The sequence below is a fragment of the Boleophthalmus pectinirostris genome, unplaced genomic scaffold (genome assembly GCF_026225935.1).
Source record: "Boleophthalmus pectinirostris isolate CB_2022bp ecotype Guang Dong unplaced genomic scaffold, ASM2622593v1 HiC_scaffold_13, whole genome shotgun sequence".
Taxonomy (NCBI): Eukaryota; Metazoa; Chordata; class Actinopteri; order Gobiiformes; family Gobiidae; genus Boleophthalmus; species Boleophthalmus pectinirostris.
This window is the reverse complement of record NW_026571036.1, coordinates 13,779,459-13,805,503: the sequence shown is the minus strand read 5'-3', so window position 1 is coordinate 13,805,503 and position 26,045 is coordinate 13,779,459. Positions and strand designations below refer to the sequence as shown.

At 40.3% G+C, this 26,045-nt stretch overlaps 3 protein-coding genes across 5 annotated transcripts; 1 reads left to right on the top strand and 2 right to left on the bottom strand.

Annotated features, from left to right (window-relative positions):
• Positions 1-699: 699 nt before the first annotated feature.
• LOC110156596 (uncharacterized) lies at positions 700-9,044 on the bottom strand. The gene is made up of 7 exons (XM_020920800.2): positions 8,977-9,044; positions 8,559-8,713; positions 8,350-8,477; positions 7,833-8,133; positions 7,669-7,767; positions 6,809-6,966; positions 700-759 (listed from the first exon to the last, which is right to left on the bottom strand). The coding sequence occupies exons 2-7, from the start codon at positions 8,707-8,709 to the stop codon at positions 700-702; spliced, it is 897 nt and encodes a 298-aa protein (XP_020776459.1). The 5' UTR covers positions 8,710-8,713; positions 8,977-9,044.
• A 340-nt stretch (positions 9,045-9,384) lies between these two features.
• mcm9 (minichromosome maintenance 9 homologous recombination repair factor) lies at positions 9,385-15,997 on the bottom strand. 3 transcript variants are annotated; one of them, XM_055149416.1, is made up of 14 exons: positions 15,907-15,997; positions 14,975-15,152; positions 14,742-14,889; positions 14,336-14,442; positions 13,809-14,015; positions 12,721-12,802; positions 12,042-12,242; positions 11,835-11,960; positions 11,495-11,614; positions 11,245-11,419; positions 10,899-11,110; positions 10,527-10,727; positions 10,368-10,450; positions 9,385-10,047 (listed from the first exon to the last, which is right to left on the bottom strand). In XM_055149416.1, the coding sequence occupies exons 2-14, from the start codon at positions 15,149-15,151 to the stop codon at positions 9,886-9,888; spliced, it is 2,001 nt and encodes a 666-aa protein (XP_055005391.1). In that variant the 5' UTR covers position 15,152; positions 15,907-15,997; the 3' UTR covers positions 9,385-9,885. The 3 variants fall into 3 exon arrangements, with proteins under 3 accessions (XP_055005391.1, XP_055005392.1, XP_055005393.1); XM_055149417.1 differs by lacking the exon at positions 15,907-15,997 and adding an exon at positions 15,764-15,901; XM_055149418.1 differs by lacking the exon at positions 15,907-15,997 and having other exon boundaries at positions 14,742-14,860; positions 14,975-15,106.
• A 457-nt stretch (positions 15,998-16,454) lies between these two features.
• On the top strand, positions 16,455-23,533 carry cep85l (centrosomal protein 85, like). The gene is made up of 12 exons (XM_055149775.1): positions 16,455-16,488; positions 16,940-17,092; positions 17,650-18,401; positions 18,773-18,858; positions 18,951-19,065; positions 19,133-19,294; positions 20,665-20,817; positions 20,900-21,054; positions 21,496-21,613; positions 21,764-21,811; positions 22,515-22,698; positions 23,391-23,533. The coding sequence occupies exons 1-12, from the start codon at positions 16,455-16,457 to the stop codon at positions 23,531-23,533; spliced, it is 2,103 nt and encodes a 700-aa protein (XP_055005750.1).
• The last annotated feature ends 2,512 nt before the right edge of the window (positions 23,534-26,045 follow it).

The following is a 26,045-nucleotide window of genomic DNA, read 5'->3' as shown; positions in this document are numbered from 1 at the left end:
ACTCCTTAATATAGAAATTCATAGAGGTGTTATAATTGCTTTGCCCTTCCTTTCGTTTGCACTGTCTTTTGAAAAACAAAACATTGAAGAACAACAACACTGTAAAATAGTTGAAAGTGTGCAACATCACCATTATTTTTTCTTTCAATTGATGTGTTAACCTGTTGTTAAACCACCAAGAGAAGGTTTAAGCACAGCTGCAGCTACAGATGTTGACATTGTAGAAGCAGTTCATCTAATAAAAATGTTTACATTTAGTGTAGTTAGATTTGTGCACAGGGAAGTGTAAATAGTTATAAACTATTTAATTCTCTCAGTTTCTTCCTTTTAAATTAAGATTAATATGAAATAAGTCTTCTGCCATTCCACTATGCCTCTAAGTTGGAGGTCTCCTGGTGATTTGGCTGGTGTTCTTGCTGTCTCTGTGTGCACTAGGGCTGCTGAAAACTGTCCAAAAATGAGATGAGAGAATAGCCTGTGTAAATTTGTATGGAAGATTAGAGGAAGAGGTTTCTAAAAACATGCCAATATGATTTACTTGAATATGATCATGGGGATTGCCCAGTTTGTCTTGTTCTATGAAATGCCCTTTAGTGTTGAATGGGCTAAGACCAATTGTCCAAACTAACTCTAACAAGTCTCAATTGAAAGTAATCAAAAGGCACATAAAGCCAGCAGCATGGACCTGCACAGGCGCAGTCAGGAGTGATGAATGAGCGCGGCACACTCGGCCTCATCCATCACCCAGCCTGCAGCCGCCTGACAGGAACGGTCAAATAACGTTTAGCACACGGCAACCCTGTGTTTGGTGGAGATTATTACTGTCACAGCTGTAATGGATTAGCTTGGACCAGAGCACGTCCAGCCAATCAGAGAAAGGCACTGCACATTAGCATCGCTATCAGAGGTCGGCCGGGCGGCAGTGGGCCGCTGATTGACAGATGGGTGGCTGCCCGGTAGACAGCTAGCCAGGCTCGGGCCAAACAGCCAGCAGCCAATTATGTAGGCACAAACAGGGCCATTCATCATTCTGTTAGACACCTGTCCCCCCACACAGGGGCGGGCCTGCATGGGCCTCAGACAGGGAGGATGCTCATTACACTGGACTGGAGCAGGTTTACACTGTGCACACTGGAGCAGACATACTCTACTCTAGTGTACTCTAGTGGTCCTATATACTGCACTGTGAGGATAGTGGAGGAGGTGATGATGTGAAACATGTGATGTCCAGCTCCTAACATCAGAGGAGATGGTATCTGCTCTTACACCTGAAGTAGATCCCCATTAAACACACTGTCCGTGCTCCACAGTCACTGCCCATCCAGTGCTGGGATGTGTTTAATCAACATTCATCAGCTGTGTCCCTGGGGCCCGGGGCCCAGCACACCTCCATTCACTGGAGCATTACAGACCCTCTGGACTCTACTCCCACTCATGTGTAGCTGAGCATGGGGCTATTTCACAGGAGCAGCAGGGGACATGTTCTCACACCTCCGTGACTGGGACCAGACCTTTTTGACAGAACCTTAAATTATACTCTCAAATGCAAAAACAAAAAGCAGAACTTACTACAACCAATGCCATTTGAAGCCTTGACAGTATTTTTTCATACTTTTAATGTGTGTTGGTATGAGCCCCCAGCTGATTATAGTGGGCTTATAATTTCTCCATCAGACATCATGTTCTGTCCATAGGCGACCAGCTTCTTTTATACTGTTACACATTAAGGTATGTCAACATTTTACATCCCTATGTACTCATAATAAGTTTCATTGCTCTAAATTTTTGCAGCATTTTTGTGCTTTGCAAATGTATTACTCAAACTAAGCAGTAAGTCTAAACATTCCATCACAGACGGGAATAAAGGGAACACTGGTTTTCGATGCGGATATTGAATTCACAAAATTGCAAATAGCACAGCTGAGGAACATCTGGTCCAACCTGGAGACACATCATTAGGAACAATTCATTATCGCATTTGCTAATTGCACACTTTCTCTCCATGCTTCATATGTGGCTTGTTGAAGGTGTAGCTCCACATTCAGACAAAGCAGAGGCACGGTGCTGTTTGCAGGGCTTACATCTATATGTATGTGCTGCAGATGTAAGTGAAAGTGTCAGAGGATGATGGATGATCGGGGCACTGGGCTGCGTCTCCCAGCCGCACACAAGTGGCTTATTCCCCATCCATCTGAGCGCTGCCTCATCTGTCCAGGGAGAGCCATTTTCTGTGCACCGCAGCATGCCGCTTAAGGTTATTCCATTTCTTCATTACAAACCTTTTTCCTGCATGTGCTCTATAGCCACACTCGCTACCATTCAACCGCTGCACCAGGCCCACAAGAGCCAGATGATGCTCGTTGTAATATCAGATGTGTGTGTATGAAATATGAGAACAGTTTTGAACAATGCATTTCGTTTCATAGTCTGTGCATAACAATTCCAAAATTCAAACCAAACCCAGAATGAAAAAACTACAGATATAATTTAACACATTATAATTTCTAATGATTTAATCTCAAACATCACTGATGACAGTAAATATCTATATATCCAGTGGGCTATATGTAGGATAGAGATTATTGAAAAAAACATCTTATTTTTCATCTATTTTTAAGTCGTGTAAACGATAAAAGGTTTAGAGTTGAACCCACATGATCAATTTGAAGGGAATACTATGTAAACTGAAAAATACATTATCTCAAAAGCATGTCCCTTTAAGACTCAGTGGAGCCATATATTTGGTTAGACATAGCATTGTACATCCATGTATTGTTCCCCCAAGATCACTTACAGACTACAGTCTCGATATGAAGCACAGCCAGAGAATGATTTCGTATACAAACAATCAAACTGAAAATATTGGACTGCAAGTAACGGCACTACTACCACTAAAAAAAAGGTATAATCACAACTGCAGACAAAGGCAATTTTTCCTCATTCTCAGTGTATGGACAGACCATTCTTCATGTGAAAGCTCAGAACATCCACTGACTGAGCTGCAGAGGCTGTACTAGCACTCATTAGGCAGTGAAGATTCAGATCAGACAGTCCTTTAGGTTTAGTTTATATAAATATTTTTGTACTCTTTGTTGTTGTAATATAATGTGATGTGTGAGCTACTGTGTCCAAATAATTTCCCTTGTGGATCAATAAAGTCTAAGTCTAAACCAACTGGATTTCAGCATTAAAACTGAGAGACTTGTGAGGCTCTTTCTGCTTTCTGATAATTACCTTGAGAAACAAAAGTAAAAACAACATGGCCAAGAATAAAACAGCATTGAAATTATAAGAGCTACAGTACATGATTTAAACATGTGTATCTTGTATATGAACACAACTGCATGGGTCACGTTTACATAATTCAAAATCAAAATCTAACACATGATTCCCTTCCCAACATGTACCACAAATGACACTCCATATAAAGATTTTAACGAACGCCTTAAACCCCATATTCGTGTGTCAGCATCACATATGTTTAGGGCGATTTGGGAGGGTCCTCGTGTGGTGGTGTGTATGTTGCCTGGTGTGTGGGGGTCCAGACAAAGAGAGTGGCAGCGTCATCATTAATCTCAGTCAGCTCTGAGGCCGGCCCAGTGTGCGCGAGCAGCTCAGTGACAAATGCCACCATCGCACTGGGGAAAGCATCTCCGGCTTCAGCTCGCCTTAATGTCACATCCATCAGACTGACCCTGTCCTGCCACGGCCATCACATCAGCACGCCCCGGACCAAAGCAGCAGACCGGAGCATCCAAACTACAGTATTAATGCCAAATGAAACCATGGAAATGCAATCAGGGTAAAGGAGAAGACCAAACTACAGTATTAACGCCCAATGAAACCATGGACATGAAATCAGAGTAAAGTATCAGACTAAACTACAGTATTAACACCCAAAGAAACCATTTAAACACAATCGGAACAAACTACAATATTAAAGCGAAACAAACCACTGGAAAGACAATGAAACCAAAGCATTAGACCAAACTACAGTACTAACACCCAATGAAACCATGGAAACACAATTAGACAGGAGCACCAGACCAAACTACAGTTTAAAAGCCAAAGAAAACCATGATAACATAATCAAACCAAACTACAGTATTAATGCTAAACAAACCACTGGAAACACAATTAGGCCAAAGCATTAGACCAAACTACAGTATAAACAGTATAACATGCAATGACATCATCAAATTGCCATCAAATCAGACTAAACTATGACATTAATTAAGAAAACAACAAAACATGGAAACACAATCAGATCAAACCAGAATAAACTACAGCATTAACACCCAAAATAAACCGTAAAAAGGCAATCAGACCAAACTACAGCATTAAAACCAAATGAAACCATAGAAACACAATCAGACCAAACTATTCAACACCCTACTGAAAACCATAGAAACACAATTAGATCAAGCTACAGTATTAACGGCCAGTGGAAACCAAACTACAGTATTAACACCAAACAAAACCATGGTAATGTGATGAGACCGAAGCATCAGACCAAGTATTAGCAGCAAATTAAACTATGGAAATGCAATCAGAGCGAAGTATCACACTAAACTACAGTATTAACACCAAGGGAAACACAATCAGACCAGAGCAATAAGGCAAAAAACAAACTATGGTCAAAATATCCAACCGATAGTCACAAAATCAAACCAAGCACCAGTGTGAACTACAAAAACACAGTCTGACCAAAGCAGGGCTCTTTGAAAGACTTATCTTCATGGAGACAAGCGGGTAACGCCACAAGGTCAGGTCAGATCTATGCACAAGGTCAGGTCAGATCTGTGGACAGGAAACCACTCTCTCAGAATGAAAGTATGTTTTTAGCGGTATTTCTGAGTGAAAAAAAACAAACAAAAAAACACCTATAATAACACAAAATGTATAGGTGATGATGTGGAAGAGGGAATAATACAGTCAGACTGAAATAAAGCGTTAATCAGACAGAACAACTGCATGACAAGAAGTTCAAATCAGACAAAAATCAGACCAACATTACAATCTGACTATTGAAATACCACCAGATCAAATCACTACATCTCTGACCAAACACAAATCTAATGGAACTACAGCTACACAATTATCAGTCAAAAAGACAGTCACACCAGGCTAACCACAGTCAGCCACACAACCATCTTCTGAAAAAAATAAAAATAAAAAATGTGTGAAAAGACTGAATGTGTGTATATGTAGCTATAGTCTGCCTGTGAGTGTATCTATCAACACACATGTATACATAGGCTAAACGATAATTATTTGCAACCAACACTTTCACTGAGACCTCGACAATAAATAGCCTGTATTTGAAGCAAAAAGACAAAAATGTTATAACCTGTAAAGCTTTTTGACATTTTGATGTTATAAAGTCTACCTTACCACTGTTTAAAACTTGTCTTCCTCTGTCCTACACTCAGCTCAGGTTGCTTTATGGACACAGATTTTAGTGGTGAACCAAAGTGACACAACACTGCCCTCTGCTGACATGTTTTAATAGTACAGTCAGTCTAAACTAAAAAGCACACTGAAATATATATTAAAAGTGTAGGATGTTTCAAAGTATTTCATTAACATTGCCAGTCTAAGTCGGTAGATCTAATGTTGATCTTACTGACAACTGAACTGTGTTTTCATGGGGTTTGTATCATTTGAGTCCCATATATAAAACTTCAAAGAGATAAGTTAGTATTTTTTTTTTATTTCTTTGTTATGTTTTGGATACCATTAACAAGCAGACAACAGGACAAAGGAATCAGTAGACAAAAGTGACATTAATGAACAAACATCCACAAATGTTAAAAACACAGATTCACAAGACAGTGCCACATTTATGTCGACATTGTAAACAACAAATTGTATTAACTGACATGGCCAGCAAGTATTACATTCTCCTTTAAATAAATTGTTCACTTAAATGGGACAGAAACTCTTTGAGGCCATTAGAGGACATATAACAATCATTATAAGATAAATCACAAAACAAACATTCACCTATATACATTTTCACCAGAAGTTTCCACCACATTTATTAATATGTTTATATATTAAAAAGCAACAATAGAACCATCTCTTGTTTCCAGCTCATTAGAAGAGGCCACTTGATTCTCCCTGACTTCTTCAGCTCCTGTCGCCCTCTGCAGGTCCATGTGTTCTCTACCTAGTGTACTTCAGAGCCAGCTGTAATTTGAAAAGAAAAAAGACGCAAGTGTCTGTCATTGCAGCATAAGACAAATCTCAGCGATTTGATGACACAAAGAAATAATAATGTATGACATTCAATTACCAAGAAAAGTCACAGGTGAAAATGGAAGGTACTGTACATAGACTATAAAGCTGCAAGTCCAGAAAGGAGTGGGAATTAACTTATTTAGTCCCAACCTCTTACTTTATTAGACACCTAACTAACTAATAAATATTTCCAGTCCACTGAGGATCATTTAGAATAAAACATATTAAAATCAGCATGTTTTGTTATTTTCATAATTCATCCATGTCCTGTCTATATATTTCTTATTAAATGCTTCTGGTTACTCCTAACATCATATTTGGACTGGAGTTCTAACTAAGGAGCGGTTTATTTACCATCAGTACAGTACCAGAGACCCAGAGATATGAACCCTCATATGGTGATAATATTTTACATTCCAGTCTAATCCAGTCTGGCTATCCTTCCACTGTAGGGACCATTATACCTCTGATGGCATAGGCCAAGATAAGGTCTGGTCTTGCAGTTTAGGGCTAGCCCAACACAGAAATATAGCTATTTCAAAATCAGAGAGAGTTAGTGACTGACCTGGCGAGCACTCTGGGCAAAGCGCTGAGCTGCCTGTCTCAGCTCCTCAGTCCGGTCTTCAGCTGCTCTCAGTTTGCTCTTCCTCCTCCCCAGAGCCACAGTGACCCTCTGCACCAGACTCCTCATCAGACCTGCTTCATCAGGCTGACCTGAGCGCTCTGCTCAAAAACAAAACACAAAAAAAACACAAGATGTTGTTGTATGCATGTTATTCAATTGCTTTAACCATGTTTTTGTAAGAATCCAAATGGTGATTTATTTAATTTTTATTTCAGAACATAAAGAACACTTCACCTTAAAAACCAGGATCATACATAATCACAGTGAGGCAAAAGTCCTAAGGAATATATCTTGTTACAGAGTAGCTCACACCTTTTTGAGTAAGAGTGCATTCAAAGAAAAAGCAACACTAGTTAGCCAATAGTTCCACATGTTATGGTTTTGTTGCTATAATGATGCATTACAGTGCAACCATTGCCTCAATGTTACAGTGTCATACTCACAACAATAGTCCTTTGTCTGACCTTACAGTTAAAGTGCTGACAGTGTTAGTATGACTCCACAAGTTCTTCCACGGCAGTCTCTGAGTTTATATGAGGCCAACCATGAATGGCTCTAGTGCGTGTCCTGGGACAGCCTGGTACCTCTCTCATCAGTTACACTGCCCCAGTCAGTGGGTTCAACAGCGCTCAGCCTCCAAATGACAGCTATTGTATTTTACTCTCTCCCAAATAAACAAAGCTACTGTTCTCATCAAGGAGACTTGTGTCTGGTGTGGCAACCAACAAATCACAATAAATCACACAAAGGAAATACATTGGACAATAAACTAGCATTACTTACAATAATTTAAGTCTTACCCTGATCTCTGTACTGCTTTTGTTTAGCAGCCACTTTATTCTTCATTCGGTTGAGAAGGGCTTTACACTGGTAGATGACTAGGTTCATGCGATGGGCATCTGCAGCAGGTGAATATCACATTACAGCACTCGCATCATGGCAGATGTTGGTTTCATGGACTTACCTCGGGTCAGCTTGGGTTGGCAGTTGATAAAGAGAGTTTGTCTTGGGGGAGCGATGCTTTTGCGTCTGATGCGCAGACTTGTGGGCATAGGGCCGGGAGAGGGGCCCACGCTCTCAGTGCCTGGAGCCTTCTTCTGGCCCTCATCTGGCCCAGGTACAATCACCACACATCCAGAGGGGCTTCTCAGGTGAGCCTTACAAGCCCCATACAGGACTTGGACAAAGATGCACTTGTCAGCAGCAGAGCGGGTCACCCAGTGGTCCACAGTGTTGTCAAAAGTCAGCTCAAACTCGGGGCTGTCCTGAGACACAAAGTAAACAAAGAAAGCCATGCAGTTATTAACATTTATTATTTGTTTAATTTAGGCTTTAGGCCTTTGATGTTGTGCAAGTGTCCCAACTGTATTTATAAATATGAACCCCAAAGAACTTGACAGTCTTATATGTCATCAGATTGTTTGCAACAGCTTTGATCCCTATAAGGGAAGATGACATAAACCTCCTGTATATGCTCTGACCTTGTATGGGTTTATGCCATTAACCTGCCGCAGTTCCTCCACTTTCCACTGGGACCTTCTGGTGAGGCCAGAGTCTCCGCTCCTCTTTACCTTTGTGATGTGGAGCTGCTCAGGTTTGCTCTTTGTCACTGAATAGACAACACAAAGATGCATTGGTCTAATGATCACAGCTACAGTTCAATATAACCTGACGACAGTAAAGTGCATACCTGAAACACAGAGGAAGGAGGAGCCCCTCTTGTTTCTCAGCAGAGACCTGTACCTGCTCCGTGCCCTCTGCACCTCCACTACCACCAGCAGCACCTCTCCACATGGGATAAACAGCTCTTTGTTCAACACAGAAGGGTTGTTCATTTTCATTCACCTAAACAGCACAGAAATCTTAAAATAACTAGCAAAAATTCAGAGCCAAAGACAATGGTCTTTACATAGGTTAGATGTCTAACATGTAACATTATTTGTGAACAGTTATTATGTGACCGCTCTCATTTAAATTTTATGAACACTTGCTTGTAACAGTCACACACTAAAATGGCACACGTTTAGTTCTGCCGAAATGAAAAAAATAAAAAAATAAAAGTGTTCTTAATTAAATTGCTTCTTTCTGAATAAAATAGTCATGCCTACCTGCTCCTCTCTTGTTGGTTTCCTTCTTTATGAGCTGTAACAATGTTCCATCCATGATTCAGCCATACTGTTGGTTAGTGGTTAGTATTGTTTTCTCTGAAGGCAGCTCTCCTCTGCTGCCCCTTTTAAACACAGAGAGGGGAGGGACAGAGCTGAGATTGTTGGACACCTCAAATCTGTGCCAAGTCATGAGGGTAGAAGTCTAAGCCAGGGTGTGCAGACTTCCCTCTCCCCAGACACTTCTCACTGTTGAGTCTGTTCATTCATAACTTAACCTCGAGCAGGGAGATCTATTGTCACCTGTAACCCCTAAAGTGAATAATTCAGAGGCAAAATAAAAAATAACAAGAGATAACAAGACAGTGATTTATTTATTTTATTTTCCAGTCCTAAATTGACTGACCAAGATTCCTTTGTAAATCATGCTTAAAAATTATTTACAGGCTCTCCATTATGTACATATTGAATGGCATAATACGAGTGAAGTTTTTGTACTTTCCATCTCAAACATAAATCTTGTCTGAATGTAATAACTGAGAGAAGAGCTGACATCTTTGTTTGCATGGTCATCTTCTGTTTTTTCTGTCCAAAGCTCTGCAATTTGTTTGTCGCCATGGAGTTATTTTTGCCTAGAATGATTCACAGTATGGCATAAATTAAATCTATCTCCATGGAGACAAGAAGTAAGCATTTTATGGGTCAGGTCTGTGGAGAGTAGAGAGGCAAGACTGCTCACAGTAGGAATCCATGCTTAACAAGGTACACAGACACACACACACACACAAACTTAATAAATCAATGTACAATTTCTTTACAGTATTTCATGATATATACAGTTTAAAATGAGGAGTAAAATACCACAGGTCATTGTAAATAAATATAAAATATCTATATGAATGCCGAAGTTCCTCAGCTGCCTGATTGTGCTGACAGTCTGTCCATCTCTTTCTGCAGCAGTTGAGGCAAGTGGAGCCCTTCTAACAGGAGCTCACACTGAGTCTTGTACTGCTCCACGGGATCATCAGGGAAAGACGTCAGTAATGCATTCATGCTTCCAAGAAGAGCGCCGCCCTAGAGTCAAGACCAGAGAAGAATTTCACATTATTATTAAGACATATTTTTATATCCATGTCCTAAACTTGATGGTCAGTAAGTTTCTTTTCAGTTTTAGAATTTGATGATGGAGGTCAGGGGTGTATATAACTCTATGGGAGATTCACTGGATGAATCTCAATTAAATCAGCATTACTTATTAGGAATTGGCTCGACAGACTTGCCATATCAATTTTATGGCAACAATATCATCTTAGGGGTTGAATAATGAGACCACTATCTGAAGCTACTGTTGCAAAATAATGTTGCAAATCGAAGCAGAATATCAAGCTTGATACCTGCATAGAGCACTCCATGACAGACACCGCCATGATAGCATCTTCAATTGTGACAGTCTCCCTGTACATGAGTTTGGCATGTGCTGTGGGGTAGTAAAAATATAGTTAGTCTTATGATTCAATATCAAATGACTATAAAAGAATGGATGCCTGCCTGACCTTCGGCCAGCCGGCTCAGGCTCTCCAGCATGCGGATGGTGGTGCGGGCGTTGCGTCCTTGGCTCTGTCTCTGCAGTTGGTAGTAACTGGTTAGGACTCTGTTGGCGTCCTGTGAGAGCTGAGGCTGCAGTCGTTTAATCAAACAGAAGTATGCCTTCATCTTGTCTATGGGCCACAGGCTGGACCAGTCTGCAGGCTGTCCTGAACATGCAACAAGACCAATATAGATTTTAAGTAAGATATCTGTTGATCAATTAACAACATTACTTTAAGTTACATTAACTTTACAGTGAACTACTAAATCAAATGCACTCATCCATCATAGTACTTTCTTGATATACTAGTATTTGATATAGCACAGAGGAGCAACACCTGGACGTCCTCTGTCCTCCAGGATGAAGGAGGAGATGGTGCGGTCCCACTCAGCGTTCCTGCTGTCCAACAGCACCAGCACCAGGTCAAAGCGGCTGAGCAAAGGGCTGGCCAGGGCCACGTTCTCCGACAGGGACTGGGAAGGGTCATACTGGCCTTTGGGATTGGTGGCTGCCAGGATGGTGGTTCTGGTGTTCAGCTTACATACCATACTGGCAGGAGACATTGCAATTACTAATAAGGATAAAATTGGTTGCAAACATTTTACAGAACACACAAAAAAAGATAGACAATACACCAAACTGTATCCTCTCATTTTAAAACAAATATTTGTGGAGTGTCGTACCCAGCTTTGGCAACACTGATGGACTGCTGCTCCATAGCCTCATGTATACTGATGCGGTCATGCTCTTTAATGCTGTTAAATTCATCTATACAACACAAGCCTCCATCAGACAAGACGAGAGCTCCCGCCTCCAAGTGCCAGTCTCCCCCATCCTTTACAGCTGCCACAGTCAGACCTATAAGAACAATAACACAATCAGTATTCACATTATATTTAACACATGGCTAACCAGCATCACTACAAGGCATACCTGCATTTGTAGACCCAATTCCAGCTGTGAGCACAGAGCGAGGCATGACTTTTGCTGCATACTTGAGGAACTGAGACTTTCCTGTACCCGGGTCGCCCACCAAAAGCATGTGGCACTCACCTACATACAACACAATAGTTTAAATATGAATAGACAACTATGGAATGTAGTAAACAAAAGAGTGAAATTACTCAAAACATGTTTTAAATTCTTCAAAAAGCTTGATACTCCCTAACCATGACTAGGCACATCTGTGATTGAATGAGAAGGCATATCCTAATTTTTTACTGATAGTTGTGCTGTATAATGATCTGAAGGAAAGACCACATAAGAACAGTACCTCTAACTTTGCCTCCTGTAGAGTCAATCCTCTGTACCCCTCCAGCCATCACCATAGCAACAGCTAGTTTGACCACATACATGCCGAATATCTGCGGGCAAAAACTCATCAAGATCTGGTCCCTACCTGGAGAGAATAAACAAAAATCAACTCAGTAGTATCAACCATATACAGTAGAAGCATATGGATGGGCTTTGAAGAACCCACCAGCCAGGGGGTTGAGCTTGTATGTTTCCCAGAAGTCCTCCATGTCCTTGTGGGCTTCCTCCAGCAGCACAGAGACAGCCGTGTGCTGGTTGTTCACCTCGATGTGGTTGGCCTTCAGGATGAGCTCCACGTCACAGCGAGTGCCCTCAGTGAAAGGCTTCCAGCGCTGACACACAATCCCATAGATGGTCACATCATCTCCTGGACACAAGAGACAAGCAAGCTACCATAACATAAGGACTGCAATTAATTAGGCAAGCAGCAATATCAACGTTTCAGTAATAATAGGTTCAGTTGCCAAATTCCAAAGCATGCAACTTAGAATGTCCATTGTAATTAACAAAATATCCTGTTTTTGAAAAAGATTTTTATTTGAGAAAGTTTTTTTTGAGAAAGTTTTTTACCAAATAACTTATTCTTAAATACACAAAACTACATAATTGTTTGTGCTTTTTATAAATTGCAAGTCTAATTAGAATAATTGTCACAAACCAGTCTTTTCTAAAAAACATAAACATACTGTAGACAAGAAAATAGTAAAAAATTATTCCATCATGCACTGAATCAGGGCAAAGGATCATGGTCTATGTAGTTCCTTGGGCTCTTCTGCTTAAGCTAAGTAAAGAATCCAAGTTTATAACCATTGAGCCAAAGTTTTGAATCGATAATATAATTTTACCTGATTTACAAGAATCCACCAAGTCATCCTCAAGAGCGATGAGCATGGAGCGTGGAATACTGCCCACGGAGAGCCGCTGGACCTGTAGTGACAAAAACATAATCAACAGAGGAGAGAGTGATCATTTATAATTGTTTAAAATTACTGCAGCTTAATTAGCCTTATTTAAGCAGGAATAAAAACTTAATTTATCATGAATATATACTTTATTAAGAATGATTCAGGCTATCTACTTAACTATGGGGTAAACAAATGTTTTTGTGGTTCTAATGTGCTACTCATTTCAGCATAAAGCTTTTTAAAAACTTTTTCTCACTGAAAGTAACAAATGGAAGATAAACACAATCTTCCAAAAAGATGTCATATCAGAGTTTGGGGATCTCTGGTCCTCTCTGGCCACCATCCCTGTGTCAGACAGGTTTGGAGCACTGGGATTATTCTAAAGCTTTGGTCTCTGATGACGACTTAGAGGCAACAGATAAGAACCTGTGTGACCAAGACAGAAAAGGCCACGAGGATTCTAGTCAGCTCCCCAAGTTGACCCACAACTTCACCAAATACGCAATTCTGACCAGGTCTAGGATCAAAGAAGGTATGCAGAATCCTCAGCAGAGCAAAATAAAAAAATAATTAATTAATAAAAAAAAAAAAGTTACAGCAAAATAAGGTGGAGAATGGAGAATTTGGAGAGGTCAAGGAGATGTGAGGGACCTCCAAATGATACTCACCAATCACAAGGAGGTCATAAATGTTTTGAACCAAGATTCTAAAACCCAAAACAAGAAATATGAAGCAGACATTGCTCATCTTAAAGTATGTATGAATCTCAGAGGTGGACTTTACTGTCAGATTCCAGATATGTTGACTTGGATTATGGTAAATACCTCTGTAATTACCGGGATTAATCAGATGAAACAATAACTGGAACAAAGTTAAACATCTGAAACATCTCTGTCAGGATAAATTATCATTGTTAAATGATAATGTAAACGATGTCAGTCAGACTTTAAATCCCAATCCAAATGCAAATCTCACATAGCATTACGTGGGCCCTTGTCCATGAACATAAACCAAACCTACTGACATACCTGCTCTTGGATCTTGATCTCCTGGTAGTCTCTGCAGGCAGCAGGCTCTGTGTCCCCGGAGAGGCAGCTGAATTTGTGGGACTCACAGCGTTCGGGGTTGGGGCAGGCCACAGGAGGAACAAACGTGTAGAACTGGTCAAACTGAGCATTGACTTGAAAAACATATCGACACTTAGTGCACATGTAGTCGCGCTGATACTCCAGAACCTGTCAAAGGCAAAAGAGGAAAACAATGAATATTTCCAGTTCATAGGCTTACTATTACCAACAGAAGTCACTTGCAAGTCGCATTACAGGGTTAGAGAATTTTGTAAATAGAGGACTTCATTTAGAAAATATATTTTGGTACAATGGAATAACAAATGTGTAACTGGATCATATATTAGAAGCTATTAATTGTAAAGATTGTGAGTGATGTCAGCAAATAAACGTATTTATCTCAAATAAAAGTGGTACTTTAGTAGTAACAGCTCACATTGCCCACAGACAGTTACTGTATAATAATAAAACATGTAACTGAGGCCCACCTTACTATCACTTGTTCGAATGACTGTGCCAGTGACTGAGAGAAAATGGCCCACATCTCTGGATCTAGGGATTGTGTCTCTGGTGAGTTCAGGGCACACAGGTAAACCTACAAACAAACATGTGAATATGAATTCTCTTGTAACTGTGTTAAAAATTATTTAAGTATTTCAAACCCCCTGTAACACAAAGACAATGAAAGAAAAAAAAAAAATCAAATGTGCAAAAACTACACTGATTTAAACCTATAGATTAAATCATGTAAAGATAAAACAAAACACAAACATATGAACCATAGACCTTCTTTTATACAGTCTATGACATGAACCAACTCCTCGTACAACACAGCTTCCATTGTCTTTAAAGCAAATCAAAAGGTAAAGTCATCATAGGCAGTTTGACACTCACCTGAGATCCGTGCATGAAGCGTGCACATTGGCTTCTGCTCTGCTGCCCCCTGCTGGCCATTCCTTGAAAGCTCCAGGGCAATTTGCTGTAAAACCTCATCAAAAAGAGTCAAGACTTCACTGGGATACACATTAAAATAGTCCCCAACCTGTGGGGAAATAAAGCGAAAATCAATCAAACAGAAAATGCATGTAATATAACAAAGGTAGGTAGATGTTTTTATGAGGTCTTACTTCCATGTTTGCCTCAAATAAGTTCATGGCGTTGACAACTATGGGATGGTGAGTGTGCATTTCAGCCTCTGTAATGATCTGGCTGATATCCTCAGAGTGATGCTCCAACACGTAGTTCTTAAAGACACTTCGGATCAAGGCCTCCTCCTTAGAGCTCAGTCTCTCACACTGGGCCATTCTACAGAGCAGTCAAAAAACAGATCTCCCATTAAGAACAGATTCACTTTATAAATTATCACCTTTTGAAAGATCCTATATAATGCAAAAATGACCCTGGTGAGCTTGAAACCATGTTATAATGTATAATGTTACCTAATCAAAAACATATCCAGAGTTGTGTTTTGTTTCAGTCACTAGTTTGAGTCATCATTTATTATGGATCTGTCTACATCTCCACAGCTCAAAATGCTATTCCCATAATGTAGCAGTAGTTTTCAAGTTAACAGCTACCTTTTACTTTTTGTTCAAAGATTTTTAATTCCAGGGCTGAAATTATCCAAATAATTCTAGTGAAGGTGTATGGAGTTTAAAAACACAGTGGAGCACTTTCTGTACTACCGCATGACATCACAGGGTGGAAGTGTTTTCTGTTTGAAAGAAGAACGCAGCCTAAATATGCAGGGTTTTGTGTGTGTTTGTGTTTGTGTGAGGAAACAACATTATAACATAGATCAGAAAATAGCGTAATATGGGCCCTTTGAGGTATTTTCCAGCTACAAAGCTCGATAATATACTGTAACATTCCAGGCAAAGCATTAACATCTCTATGGAAACAAACAGGTGGCAGACCTCTGACCAATTAGATATTACACCTTGAAGCTCCTTAGTAAACTAGAAATCGTGGAGTTTAGTGTAGTAGTGTAGCCCCATCTGTCAATGTTTGGCAGTTGGTGGAAAAAGCGCTACTGTTCGTGACCTTACTATCACCTTACCTGCAGAATAATGTTAAATATCCGCAGATTATAAAGAATCACATGTCAGTTGTTGTGCTGCCACAGCTGCCTTGTGTTTCCCGGGTAGAAACAATCAGCATACGATATGTTTAACCCTGAGCTTTGTATTCGGGCTATAATTTGAAGTGCAGCTCCGCATTAAGTTGTTTTCTGGAAACAAATTTGAAGAATATACATTGAATATATTACAAAAAATCATTTGTCTCACTAAGAGCATAATTATACTAACAAATAAATATTTTTTTCTGAGGAAGAGAAGCCTGAACGGAAATTTTTTGGGAATACTCTGCTGTAGAGTCTTTCTTCTCTGACCTTTCTGACAATGCGCGTGATTGTCGCCCTCTAGTGCCTGTGGAGAGCAGTGCGCCGCTGGTAGTGCTGCTGATGCTGCGCATCCTCCTGCATCCGAGCAGCTCTGGGAGGGCATCCCGCCTCCTCCACGCGTCTGTGGTATGCCGCACATCTAAAGAAATGCGCGAAACATCATCCCTCTCTGTCCTGGGCAACTGTTTTACTCGAATAAGAACATGGAGAGAATTGGGGCAGACGTGAGTAAAACAGGTCAGTGGTAGGCTGTTGGTGCTTGGTCATTCGAGTGGAAAGCTAACAGCGCTAGCAACATTTTCCATATTTCTGCATATATTATATCGTGTTATCTGGTCCATTTGAAGCGTGCATAAACGCACTGTGGTTGTTGAGTTACAGAAGAGCTCATGTGGAGCTCTGATGATATAAGTACGTGGGCTAATCTCTTACATCATCACCACATTCCGGGGGGTAGGCTAACTCTTCTCTTATTACTGATGCGTTTCCAAGAATTGCTTTAGCATAGGCCGAGCTATAGGCTATTATTAGGTTTGTTAAATCCACCTTGTAGGTCTGAATGAACGGCAAACAAACATTTATTTGACATTTAACATTTTTGTGATGACACATTTTTAATCCTAGCTCAAGTAACATATGCAGCAGTGATGAGGTACATTCTAATTGATACTCCTTTGCTCTTGTCCAGGCTGCAGCAGTCATGGAGGGTCCACAGAGCTCCTGTCCGGCCCCAGCACTCCAGGCCGGGCCCCTCGCAGCAGGACATCCGGCCGCAGAGCCAGTTCCCTGTCTGACAGTGGAGACACAGGCTTTTACACCTACAGCTCGGACAGTGTGGAGGGTACCATCGATTTATAGTATTTGACTCTATAGACACTAAAGTTGCCTGTCATGAAATCAATCTGGCAACTTCTTATGTTAATTTCACAATGATGTGCTTTTATTTGAATGCATCTTTTAACGATGAGAACTTTTAGGATTACATTCTCATTCTCATTCTAAAATCAGGAGTAATCTTTTTAACTAAATCAACACAAAAAAGAGAGAAATAGAGAAATAGAAGGCACTTAAAGCTGCATTTTTCTGATGGTCACCCTGGAGATGGAGATGAATTTTCCACAGTATTCCATTCACCTTTTATATATTGCATTTATTACTGTTTGAGGTATTATTTCTAAAATTATATACCTTCACAAACATGCTTCTCCACATATCTGATCTGTAACTTGACCTGGTGATGTCGGATGCTTGTCCCCATGAAGAAAGATATGTTTTAATGGAATACTGTGGAACATTTCAGGCATAGTAATAGCATCTACATGGAGTCAAGGAACTGTCTGCCATCAAATTGAGTATCTCTCACATACAATCATAACTGTGTATGGTGTTTTCTTCCAGATGTGTCCTCCACTCTGCAGCCCCAGTCTCTTCTCGTCTCTGGCCTCTCCCCTGCGTCCCTCAGGCCTCTATCTCTGACCCGCTCCTACGACCAGCTCTCCGCCCAACAGCAGAACACAGCGCAGTGGTACAAAACCTGCCAACAGCTTACCTCCTCTTCATCTCCCAGCACCCACTCGAAGAAGAACCACCAGGAACCCATCAGAAAAAGCTCATCTCTTAACAAGCTGTCGTCATGGGCTGTTTACGACTCAACTCGCACTTATAGCAATAGTAAGAATATTGACCTGCAAGGTTCATTAGACAGGGGGTTGCTCAAAGGGTTCAAAAAGGAAACAAGCACAAACAAAACAGATTTCTACCTTCCTTTGACGTCCTCGCTTCGATGCAATAGCTCGCTCCTGCGCTCTCCAGGGTCAGGGCCATGTCATTACTACAAACTGAGCCGGAAGTCCACCAGCGGAGAATCAGACCGGACTTTACACAGGAGCGTCTCAGCTTTCTCCTCTCCAATCAAACACAACCTGTTCACCGGCTTCACATCCCCACAGGACCTATGCAGTCAGAGCCTAAGTGAGCAGCCGCCCTTTGATTACCCGTTACAGCCTGAAGTGAGGACACAGATGTGGTTGAGTGAGCAGTTAGCGTATAAGCCCAAGTTTGAGGTGGGAAAGCACGACACAGCAGAGAATTATGGGGACAAGCTCACCAGGCAACCAGGGTTCAGTCCACTCAAGTCAGGACTAAAGCAGGTAAGTCAGTGAACATTTCAGTCATAATTTCATTTCATCATTCTCATATTATTGTGGATAAGTATTGTGGATAAGAAATAATTTAAAAATGTCATGGACAACATGTTGTGTTATGGTGTTACACTGTTAAAATGAATAAATAGGATATGATGAGATATTGAAATCTATTTCCAAAGAGGTTACTGAATTGCTAATACCTAAAAAATGCGTTCAAGTAGAAGTAAAGTGTTCCTGTCAAAATAGATACTTAAACTTAATTTGAATTGTATTTTAGGTCACTCTTTTACATAAAACCTGATCAATTAAACTGTTGAATTTTATAAGTTGCATATTTTCTGCATATATACTAAATGACTTTTTTTTTTTTTCAGATGGTGAAAGGCAGTCCAGGGCCTGTTCCTGGTTTGGTGAAGTTTCAGGAGGGGCTGCTGAGACAGAGGGAGCAGGAGATAGACTGGTACTGTCAACATTATTATTGTGAATATACTGTTTGGTATTGTTGTTGTATTGGGGCTAGTTTTCATCTTTACCTGTGGTTGTGTCCCTCAGGCAGAAGCAGCAGATCGTTCAGCTCCAGGCCCGGATCACAGAGAACGAGCTCAGGGTGCAGCAAGTCCAGCAGAGCCACAGGGGCAGACTCGATGACTCCTACATCTACAACAAAGTATGGAAGGCCCACTTTAACCCAACATCTCCTGCTTTCATTGATAACATGTGTGATATCCCTACAGGACAGAGTGGGGCTGCCAGGCAAACAAGCTTCATATACCCTCTGTGATAAAGATCTGAGCCAGAAGCTGAGTGCAGCAGAAATGGAACTACTCCATCTGAAAAATGTATTCAAGCAGGTCACGCAGAAGTACACAGAAGACATATGCAAAATGGACGATAAGGTACAAATGATCACAGGTTCTGAACCTTTTGGGCAATCAAGTGAAAGCTTTGTTTTGGAAAGAAAGAGCAGACGAAAGTGCTTTGTGCATTTCTGGATGTGCTTTTCTCTTTACTGGATTTAGCAAAAGTTTGATATATCAGCTTGCTCCGTTTGCTTGCTCTGACACTTCAGTCAGCTCGCCAAATCAGCCTCAAGTATTTGACTGAATGCTTCGCCTTTTCCCGGTCAAGAGCCATCCCAGATTTGTAATGTATAAAACTCGAATCAAGAGTGCTACACATAACAGTCCAAGTTACTTAGCAACTTCCATAATATTTAAAATACCTAAACAATCTTACTATTAGGCATTTAGTGTGTTTATGGGAGGTTGTATAGAATTGAGAATCAGCTCCTCCAAATTCATGGCCATGGTCCTTGACTGGAAAAACGTGGCTTGCTCTCTACGGGTGGGTGGAGAGTCCCTGCCTCAAGTGGAGGAGTTCAAGTATTTCGGGGTCTTGTTCACAAGTGAGGGAAGGATGGAGTGTGAGATTGACAGGCGATGCAGTCTCTGTATCAAACCGTTGTGGTGAAGAGTGAGCTGAGCCGAAAGGCAAAGCTCTCGATTTACTGGTCAATCTACGTTCCTACCCTCACCTAAGATCATGAGCTCTGGGTAATGACTGAAGGACAAGATAGCAGATACAATTGGCCGAAATGAATTTCCTCTGCAGAGTGGCTGAGCGCTCCCTTAGAGATAGAGTGAGGAGCTCAGTCACACGGGAGAAGCTCAGAGTAGAGCTACTGCTGCTCTGATTTCTACTGGGCGCCTCACTCAGGAGGTGTTCTGGGCATGTCCCACCGGAAGGAGGCCCCGGGGAAGACCCAGGACAGGCTGGAGGGACTATGTCTCTCGGCTGACCTGGGAACGCCTTGGGGTCCCTGCGGAGGAGCTGGAGGAAGTGTCTGGGGTGAGGGAAGTTTGGGAATCCCTGCTTAGACTGCTGCCCCCGCAACAAGGCCCCTGATAAGCAAATGAAAATGGATGGATGGATAGAACTGAGGGTTTTGTTATCTCTGTGTAAAATACGTCTTCATACTAGAATAGAACAGAAAATAGAATGTGATAGTACTTTCTTTTATATTACCATCTGGTTTTATATCTTTATAATCCCTCCATTGTCCATGTGAGTTCCGTAGTGGTCCATGGCCATATACTAGTCTGTGTGGTCTTATACTTGTTCTGATACACCTCAGATCATTCAAGGTATTCAGGAAAGATTCATTTCTGTCCTGTGAATCAGTTTTATTGTCCCTAAGTATTGCAAGTAATGTCTGCCTTTTCTGTTTGCATTCAGAATGTTTCATAATTCATATGACCTTGTTCAGATCCAGACCCGAGACCGCTACATTTGCAGTCTGAAGAAGAAGTGTGCCAGAGAGAGTGAACAGAAACTAGAGCGACACCAGCGCGTGGAGACCCTGGAGAGCTACCTGGCCGATCTACCCACGCTCACAGAGGTGCAGGGACAAAGCCAGCAGGTAAACACAACCCAAAAATCTTCTAAATCCTGGGACATGCATGAAGAATCTTAAACATATTTCTTTCTCCTTATGGGTTTAGTTGAAAGAGGTTCAGCAGAGAGCAAAAGAGATGGAACAGAGTGTTTCATGGCTACAGAAGAGTCTAGAAGAAGGACAACTGCTCCTGAGGGAAAAGTATCTTCAGATTGAGCAGCAAACCAGGAGGGAGAATGAGCTACTAGCATCTGTACACAGGTAAAGAACTCAACTCATCTGTAGTTATTTCTGGGTTTGTATAAAGTTTGCGTTATGTCTAAAATGTGTTACAGTCAATGTTGCACCTCACACAGTGGTGCAGGGACTACTTTTAGTGGTACACAAGGTACACTGCAGCTCTAATGTTAGTTTCAGTTAGTAATTTTATTCAAATATTTGTCCTTCCTTGAGTTAGTCCAGGTTTAGAACTATGTAAGTCATGGTGTGGTCTATTTTAGACTTAATCAAGAGTCAAGAGATGAAGTTTGAGATCTACTGTATGGCATTATTTGCATTAACATTTGCATTTTAGCCACAACTCTTTATATTTTTAGTTATATTTAGTTCAGTTATTATTTGTGTAAATTAATTTTACTTCAACTGAGTGATATTATATTGTCTGCACTTTTTAATTCACTAGTTGGCATTGTTTTGTTGCAGTCTGCAGCAGAAGGTGCAGAGGTGCCTGGAGGACGGGGTGCGTGTGCCTGTGACTGACCTGAAGAGGCTCCAGACAGAAAAGGCCGAGCTGTTAGAGCAGCAGGACTGCAGCAGCAAGGTAAAACCACACACAGGCATACATACACATAAACACACATATAAACACGCACATACACACACACAAACTACTCAAATGTATTCTCAATGTTTTTTTAAATAAAGGATCAAGTAAAATGACATGATGATTTGTCTTTATTGTCTTTTTCAGGTGATTGATCAACAGAAAGACCTGATTGAGAAGATGTCCCTCCAGCTGGTATGGGAACACTTTTGTGGATCTCTTATGCATTCTGTGAGAAATGGAAATTAATTTATCTCAAGAAATAAGACTAGAACTGAACAGTGAGTTGTGCACACTCAGTGAAGTTGAGAAGCAAGTGGCAGCAGTGAATCCTTAGTTAGAGCCTTCACTTAAAACCCAAAGGTTGATGATTTGATCCCAGTTTCCACTAGCATGTAAACACTTCACCCACCTTGCTTATACATGAGCAGTCAAGTTAGTGTGCAGTCGTAGCTTCTGGTGGCTTCAGATGTATTCATATTTTATTACATATTTTTCTATTTTATTATGACTTTTACATATACATTTATATAATTATGCCTTATTTGACACCTGTCTATTATTATCCCTCTCTTACTATAGTTTGTCTAAGTCTATGTCTAAGTTTAGTTTACCAGTGTGGAGAGCATATTAATACAGCATAAAAATGTATTTGTAAGTGTATTTATGTGCCTCTCAAGTAAATAGTAGTAGAAAGTCCTCCTTTCCTGTGCACAACCCTTCCAGAACAGATCTTAAGTTTGTTCTATGGGAAGATTTGGTGATTAATTCTTGGCCATATCTTAATAACTTTTATCTTTCCATGGGTTTCAAAATAACGAAATATTTGGACTTCAGCCATAGAAATTAACAATTCAAAACAGGAGTGTATTTTGTTGATCTTTTGCTTCTCTGTTAGCAGCAGCAGCAGACAGAAGAGAATTCTCCTGCTCGACTCCGGGCTGCGGCGCAGAGGCCTGAAGTAAGCCAGCTGCTCCGGGACATGTCTGTGTGTGTGAGGGACCTCCAGAACCTGGGCACCATCCTGACCCAGAGAGCCCAGGGACAGGAGCCCAACCTGTCTGTGCTGCTGGGAATCAAGTGTACGTATATTTGTCCTAACATTAGTGAAAAGATTCAACATTTTTCTGGAGAAGCTATTATTAGGAAGATGCACTAAATAAACAAAGGATTTAGGATTACAAATGACCAAAGGTGCGCTGTACTCAATTGTATTTACTCTGTTACATTGACTTGAGTAACTTTAAAAAAAAATTATACTTCTTCTACTAGTTTTCTGACATCTCATATTAGATAAATATTCTCTAGTTTAGTAGTACTAAAGGTTTTGGTTACTCTGCCTACTGTGATTCCAGAGTCTATTGTTATACAGCTTCTTTCAGATGTGTGTGTGCAATTTTTGTGTCTATTCTTTGGATACCAAAAATCAGTTAATCATTTATTCATGTTAATCATTTATTCATGTTTTTTTTTTCCATTAGCAGTAATTGTAATGCTGTCCGATTACATGTACTCATAAATCATAAATAAGAAATTAAATACACTTAGCATCTAAACTGCTTCTCAGTAATCGAGTTGTAGTTTCCTCAAAACCTTTTTTACTTCTATTTGATTAATATTGTTTTTAAGTTACTTATACTTCATTTCAAATTGTGGCTAATCTACTCACTCCTGACAATAACACTTATCTCATCTTTATAAAAAAAAATAAAAAATTCTTATCTACCATAGATGCATAATTGTAGATTTGTATTGACTGTGTGGTTCCTTTCAGCCCTGAGTCTGTCCATGGAGGAGAGTGACACCAGAGAACCAGAAGATGAGGAGCTGATGATGAAGCTGCATGAAGTGTCTCAGCTGAGACGGGACATCGAGGAGCTGAGGAGGAGTATGGCCCCGCCCCCTGCCCTGCACTGATAGCCATACAGCATAGGCTTTAGCCTCAGTGCTACAAGGTCCCAGGTTCAATCCCCAGACACAAGAGTGTCTGTGTACTCTGTAGTAGTGATGTGGTTTTCACCAGCTATGTACTCCTGAAGATCCTGCTCCAAAATGTGTAGAATGCTCCTGGACACTCAGAGAACAGAGAACTAATATATTTTGCACATATAATATTTGTCTATTATAACCTCCCCAAAATCCTACCTTTTTGATCATGCAGAATTACTATGTAAACAATTGCAAAAAAACTTATAAATCCTGCTAAAGGAGTTTCTGTGTCAGTGTGTTATTTCCACAAATGAGAGCACTTTGTCCTGTACACATTCTTAGCTAATTTGCTAATAATAAACACTATATGAATTTGAACTACAATAAAATAGTTTATTTAGGAATCCTTAAAAAAAAAAAAAAGTTAATATATCCACTAGATGGCGCTATAACACCATAATACAATAAGCGCAGTGCACTCGGGTTTATTTGATAAGGTAACTAATTTGCACATCTAATGAGAATAATGAATGCAAACATATTGAAGACAATTAAGCTTACTCTTTTTAAAAAAAAATTTTTTAGTCATGCATCTTAAGATTCATTGGCACAGGGTCTGTCTGAACTGACAGTGCATGCTCGTTTTTATTTATTTTTTAATCCCCTCCAGAATTAGTGACCTTAGTTTTATTATTATTAGGAATTAGAAAGACAAAAAAATGTCACAATAAAGCATCATTTTAGTAAATTTTAAATTAGATTCTCTGGTGATTAATCTCTCTGTATTGGTGATAGGGAGGAGGTTCTTTTAAACGTATTTACTGTGTACAGTTTCAGAGTGTAGACCAAGTGAGGGGCTGGGGCCCAAAGGTGTGTCGCTGACAGGAAGTGGGGCTGTTCCACATTCCTCCAGCAGATGTTTGACTGAGAAAATATTATGACAGATGGAGAGAGGAAGGTACAGAGGAGACCTGGGCGTGGACCTCAGGGTGACTCCAACACAGTGACAGCAGCAGCTCCCCATAAACACACGTGATCATCTCTGTACTACTCCAGATTTGTTTCATCTGTACAACTTGTCTCTACATCAGTTATGTTTTCTTCTCTTTAAAGCAAACATATGTTTTAAATATGTTTCTTTCATATGTTTCTTATGCATCCATTTCACACTCATCAATTATAATACAAAATGAAATCCAAAACAAATACAAATCAATATAAATACAAAACGTTATATTTATCATTCAAGCTTTTGGGGACAATGTGAGAACTATGCAATCTGAAACAAAAATAAAAGACAGCACGCTTGACTATTATTGACGTTAACAGAGAGATGTCCCAGTGAAGATTGATGGTTTAAATCCATAAAAGAGCTTTATATTGAGTGTGCACACCCTGAAAGACTTCAGTTATTTCAGTTTAGTAAGTCAATGGAAAAGGGGCAAAGATTATTGCTCAAGAGTTTTGCATATATCCTTTAATAACAAACTAATCAACCTGCTGGGATCAAATTGTGATGACGTCCCTTTTTCAGGTGATACTTGGGTTTGCAAGGCTTCTTTAAAAAGATTACTATAGACTGCAAATTTTAGTTTAAGAATAATTTATTGGGTAGCGTTTTATATTCTTACTGACTGATTGGTTACTGAGCTATTTCTTATATAGACTGATATTCATATTCAAAAATATTCAAAAAAGGTCACAGTCAAAAGTGTTTTCAACTGTATCCATGAGGGATGCCGCTTTATCTATGGTCAAATCTTAGTAACTGAGAGCAATTACAGTTTTACAGAAGCATCTTCATATCAGCTCCTAACAAGTCATCAACAGAAAGAGACGCTATAGGGTTTTGTGAGTGTCTATAGGTCTGCATTTCTATGCAAGTTCCATGATGAAAGCATTCCTAGTCCCATGAACCACACATTGCTGCTTAATGCCTCATACATGACAGTCAGTTGCACATAGCTCCGTTGTACCTGACACTTTATGAGGTGCACAGTGTCAGAACATGTGTGTGAGGGCTGACTCCGGTTGGACCAGTCGGGGCTCTCTCTCACCTATAGAATCATAACTGGAGCTTATAGGAACCGTTGTGATGTGAGGCCATTTGAACCTGATCCAAACGACAGCGGGTTGTAGCAGGATCTCAGTTTGACCCGGGGCCAAAGCCAGTCCAAAACAAATATCTCTGAGACACCATAGAGCACGGAGCGAGTCCTGGAGGAGGGGCTCTGGGAAACTGTGGTTCAGGCTCTTCCAGCAATAGCAATAATGTATTTTTTCCAAACTGAACAAGATCAGAGTGTGCTTGAGAGAAATGAAGCGCTTCAACTGGAACTACACTCTCTCACACGGATTTGATTTCCAGAAAAAAAAAATCCAAGGATTCTACAACCTTCAAATTGAAAAAATGCAAAAGTGGCACCAGAGACATGGGTCAATATTGTAATCCACATTATCTATATAAGACCTCTGTGTAGTAATATTCATGGCACTGATC

Bases quoted from the DNA above. Each gene is read 5' to 3' on its own strand.
- cep85l (XM_055149775.1), top strand. From the start codon at position 16,455: ATGGAGAGAATTGGGGCAGACGTGAGTAAAACAG. The intron at 18,859-18,950 runs GTACTGTCAACA...TGTGTCCCTCAG, and splicing joins AGGGAGCAGGAGATAGACTG to GCAGAAGCAGCAGATCGTTC. The intron at 21,614-21,763 runs GTAAAACCACAC...TGTCTTTTTCAG, and splicing joins AGCAGGACTGCAGCAGCAAG to GTGATTGATCAACAGAAAGA.
- LOC110156596 (XM_020920800.2), bottom strand. From the start codon at position 8,709: ATGAAAATGAACAACCCTTCTGTGTTGAACAAAGAGCTGTTTATCCCA. The intron at 6,967-7,668 runs GTAAGACTTAAA...GTTTTTGAGCAG, and splicing joins AAAGCAGTACAGAGATCAGG to AGCGCTCAGGTCAGCCTGAT. The intron at 760-6,808 runs GTCAGTCACTAA...CGTTCCTGTCAG, and splicing joins TTGCCCAGAGTGCTCGCCAG to GCGGCTGCAGGCTGGGTGAT.
- mcm9 (XM_055149416.1), bottom strand. From the start codon at position 15,151: ATGGCCCAGTGTGAGAGACTGAGCTCTAAGGAGGAGGCCTTGATCCGA. The intron at 14,016-14,335 runs GTGGGCCTCAGT...TGCCTTTGACAG, and splicing joins TTCGAACAAGTGATAGTAAG to GTTCTGGAGTATCAGCGCGA. The intron at 12,803-13,808 runs GTATGTCAGTAG...TTGTCACTACAG, and splicing joins AGATCAAGATCCAAGAGCAG to GTCCAGCGGCTCTCCGTGGG.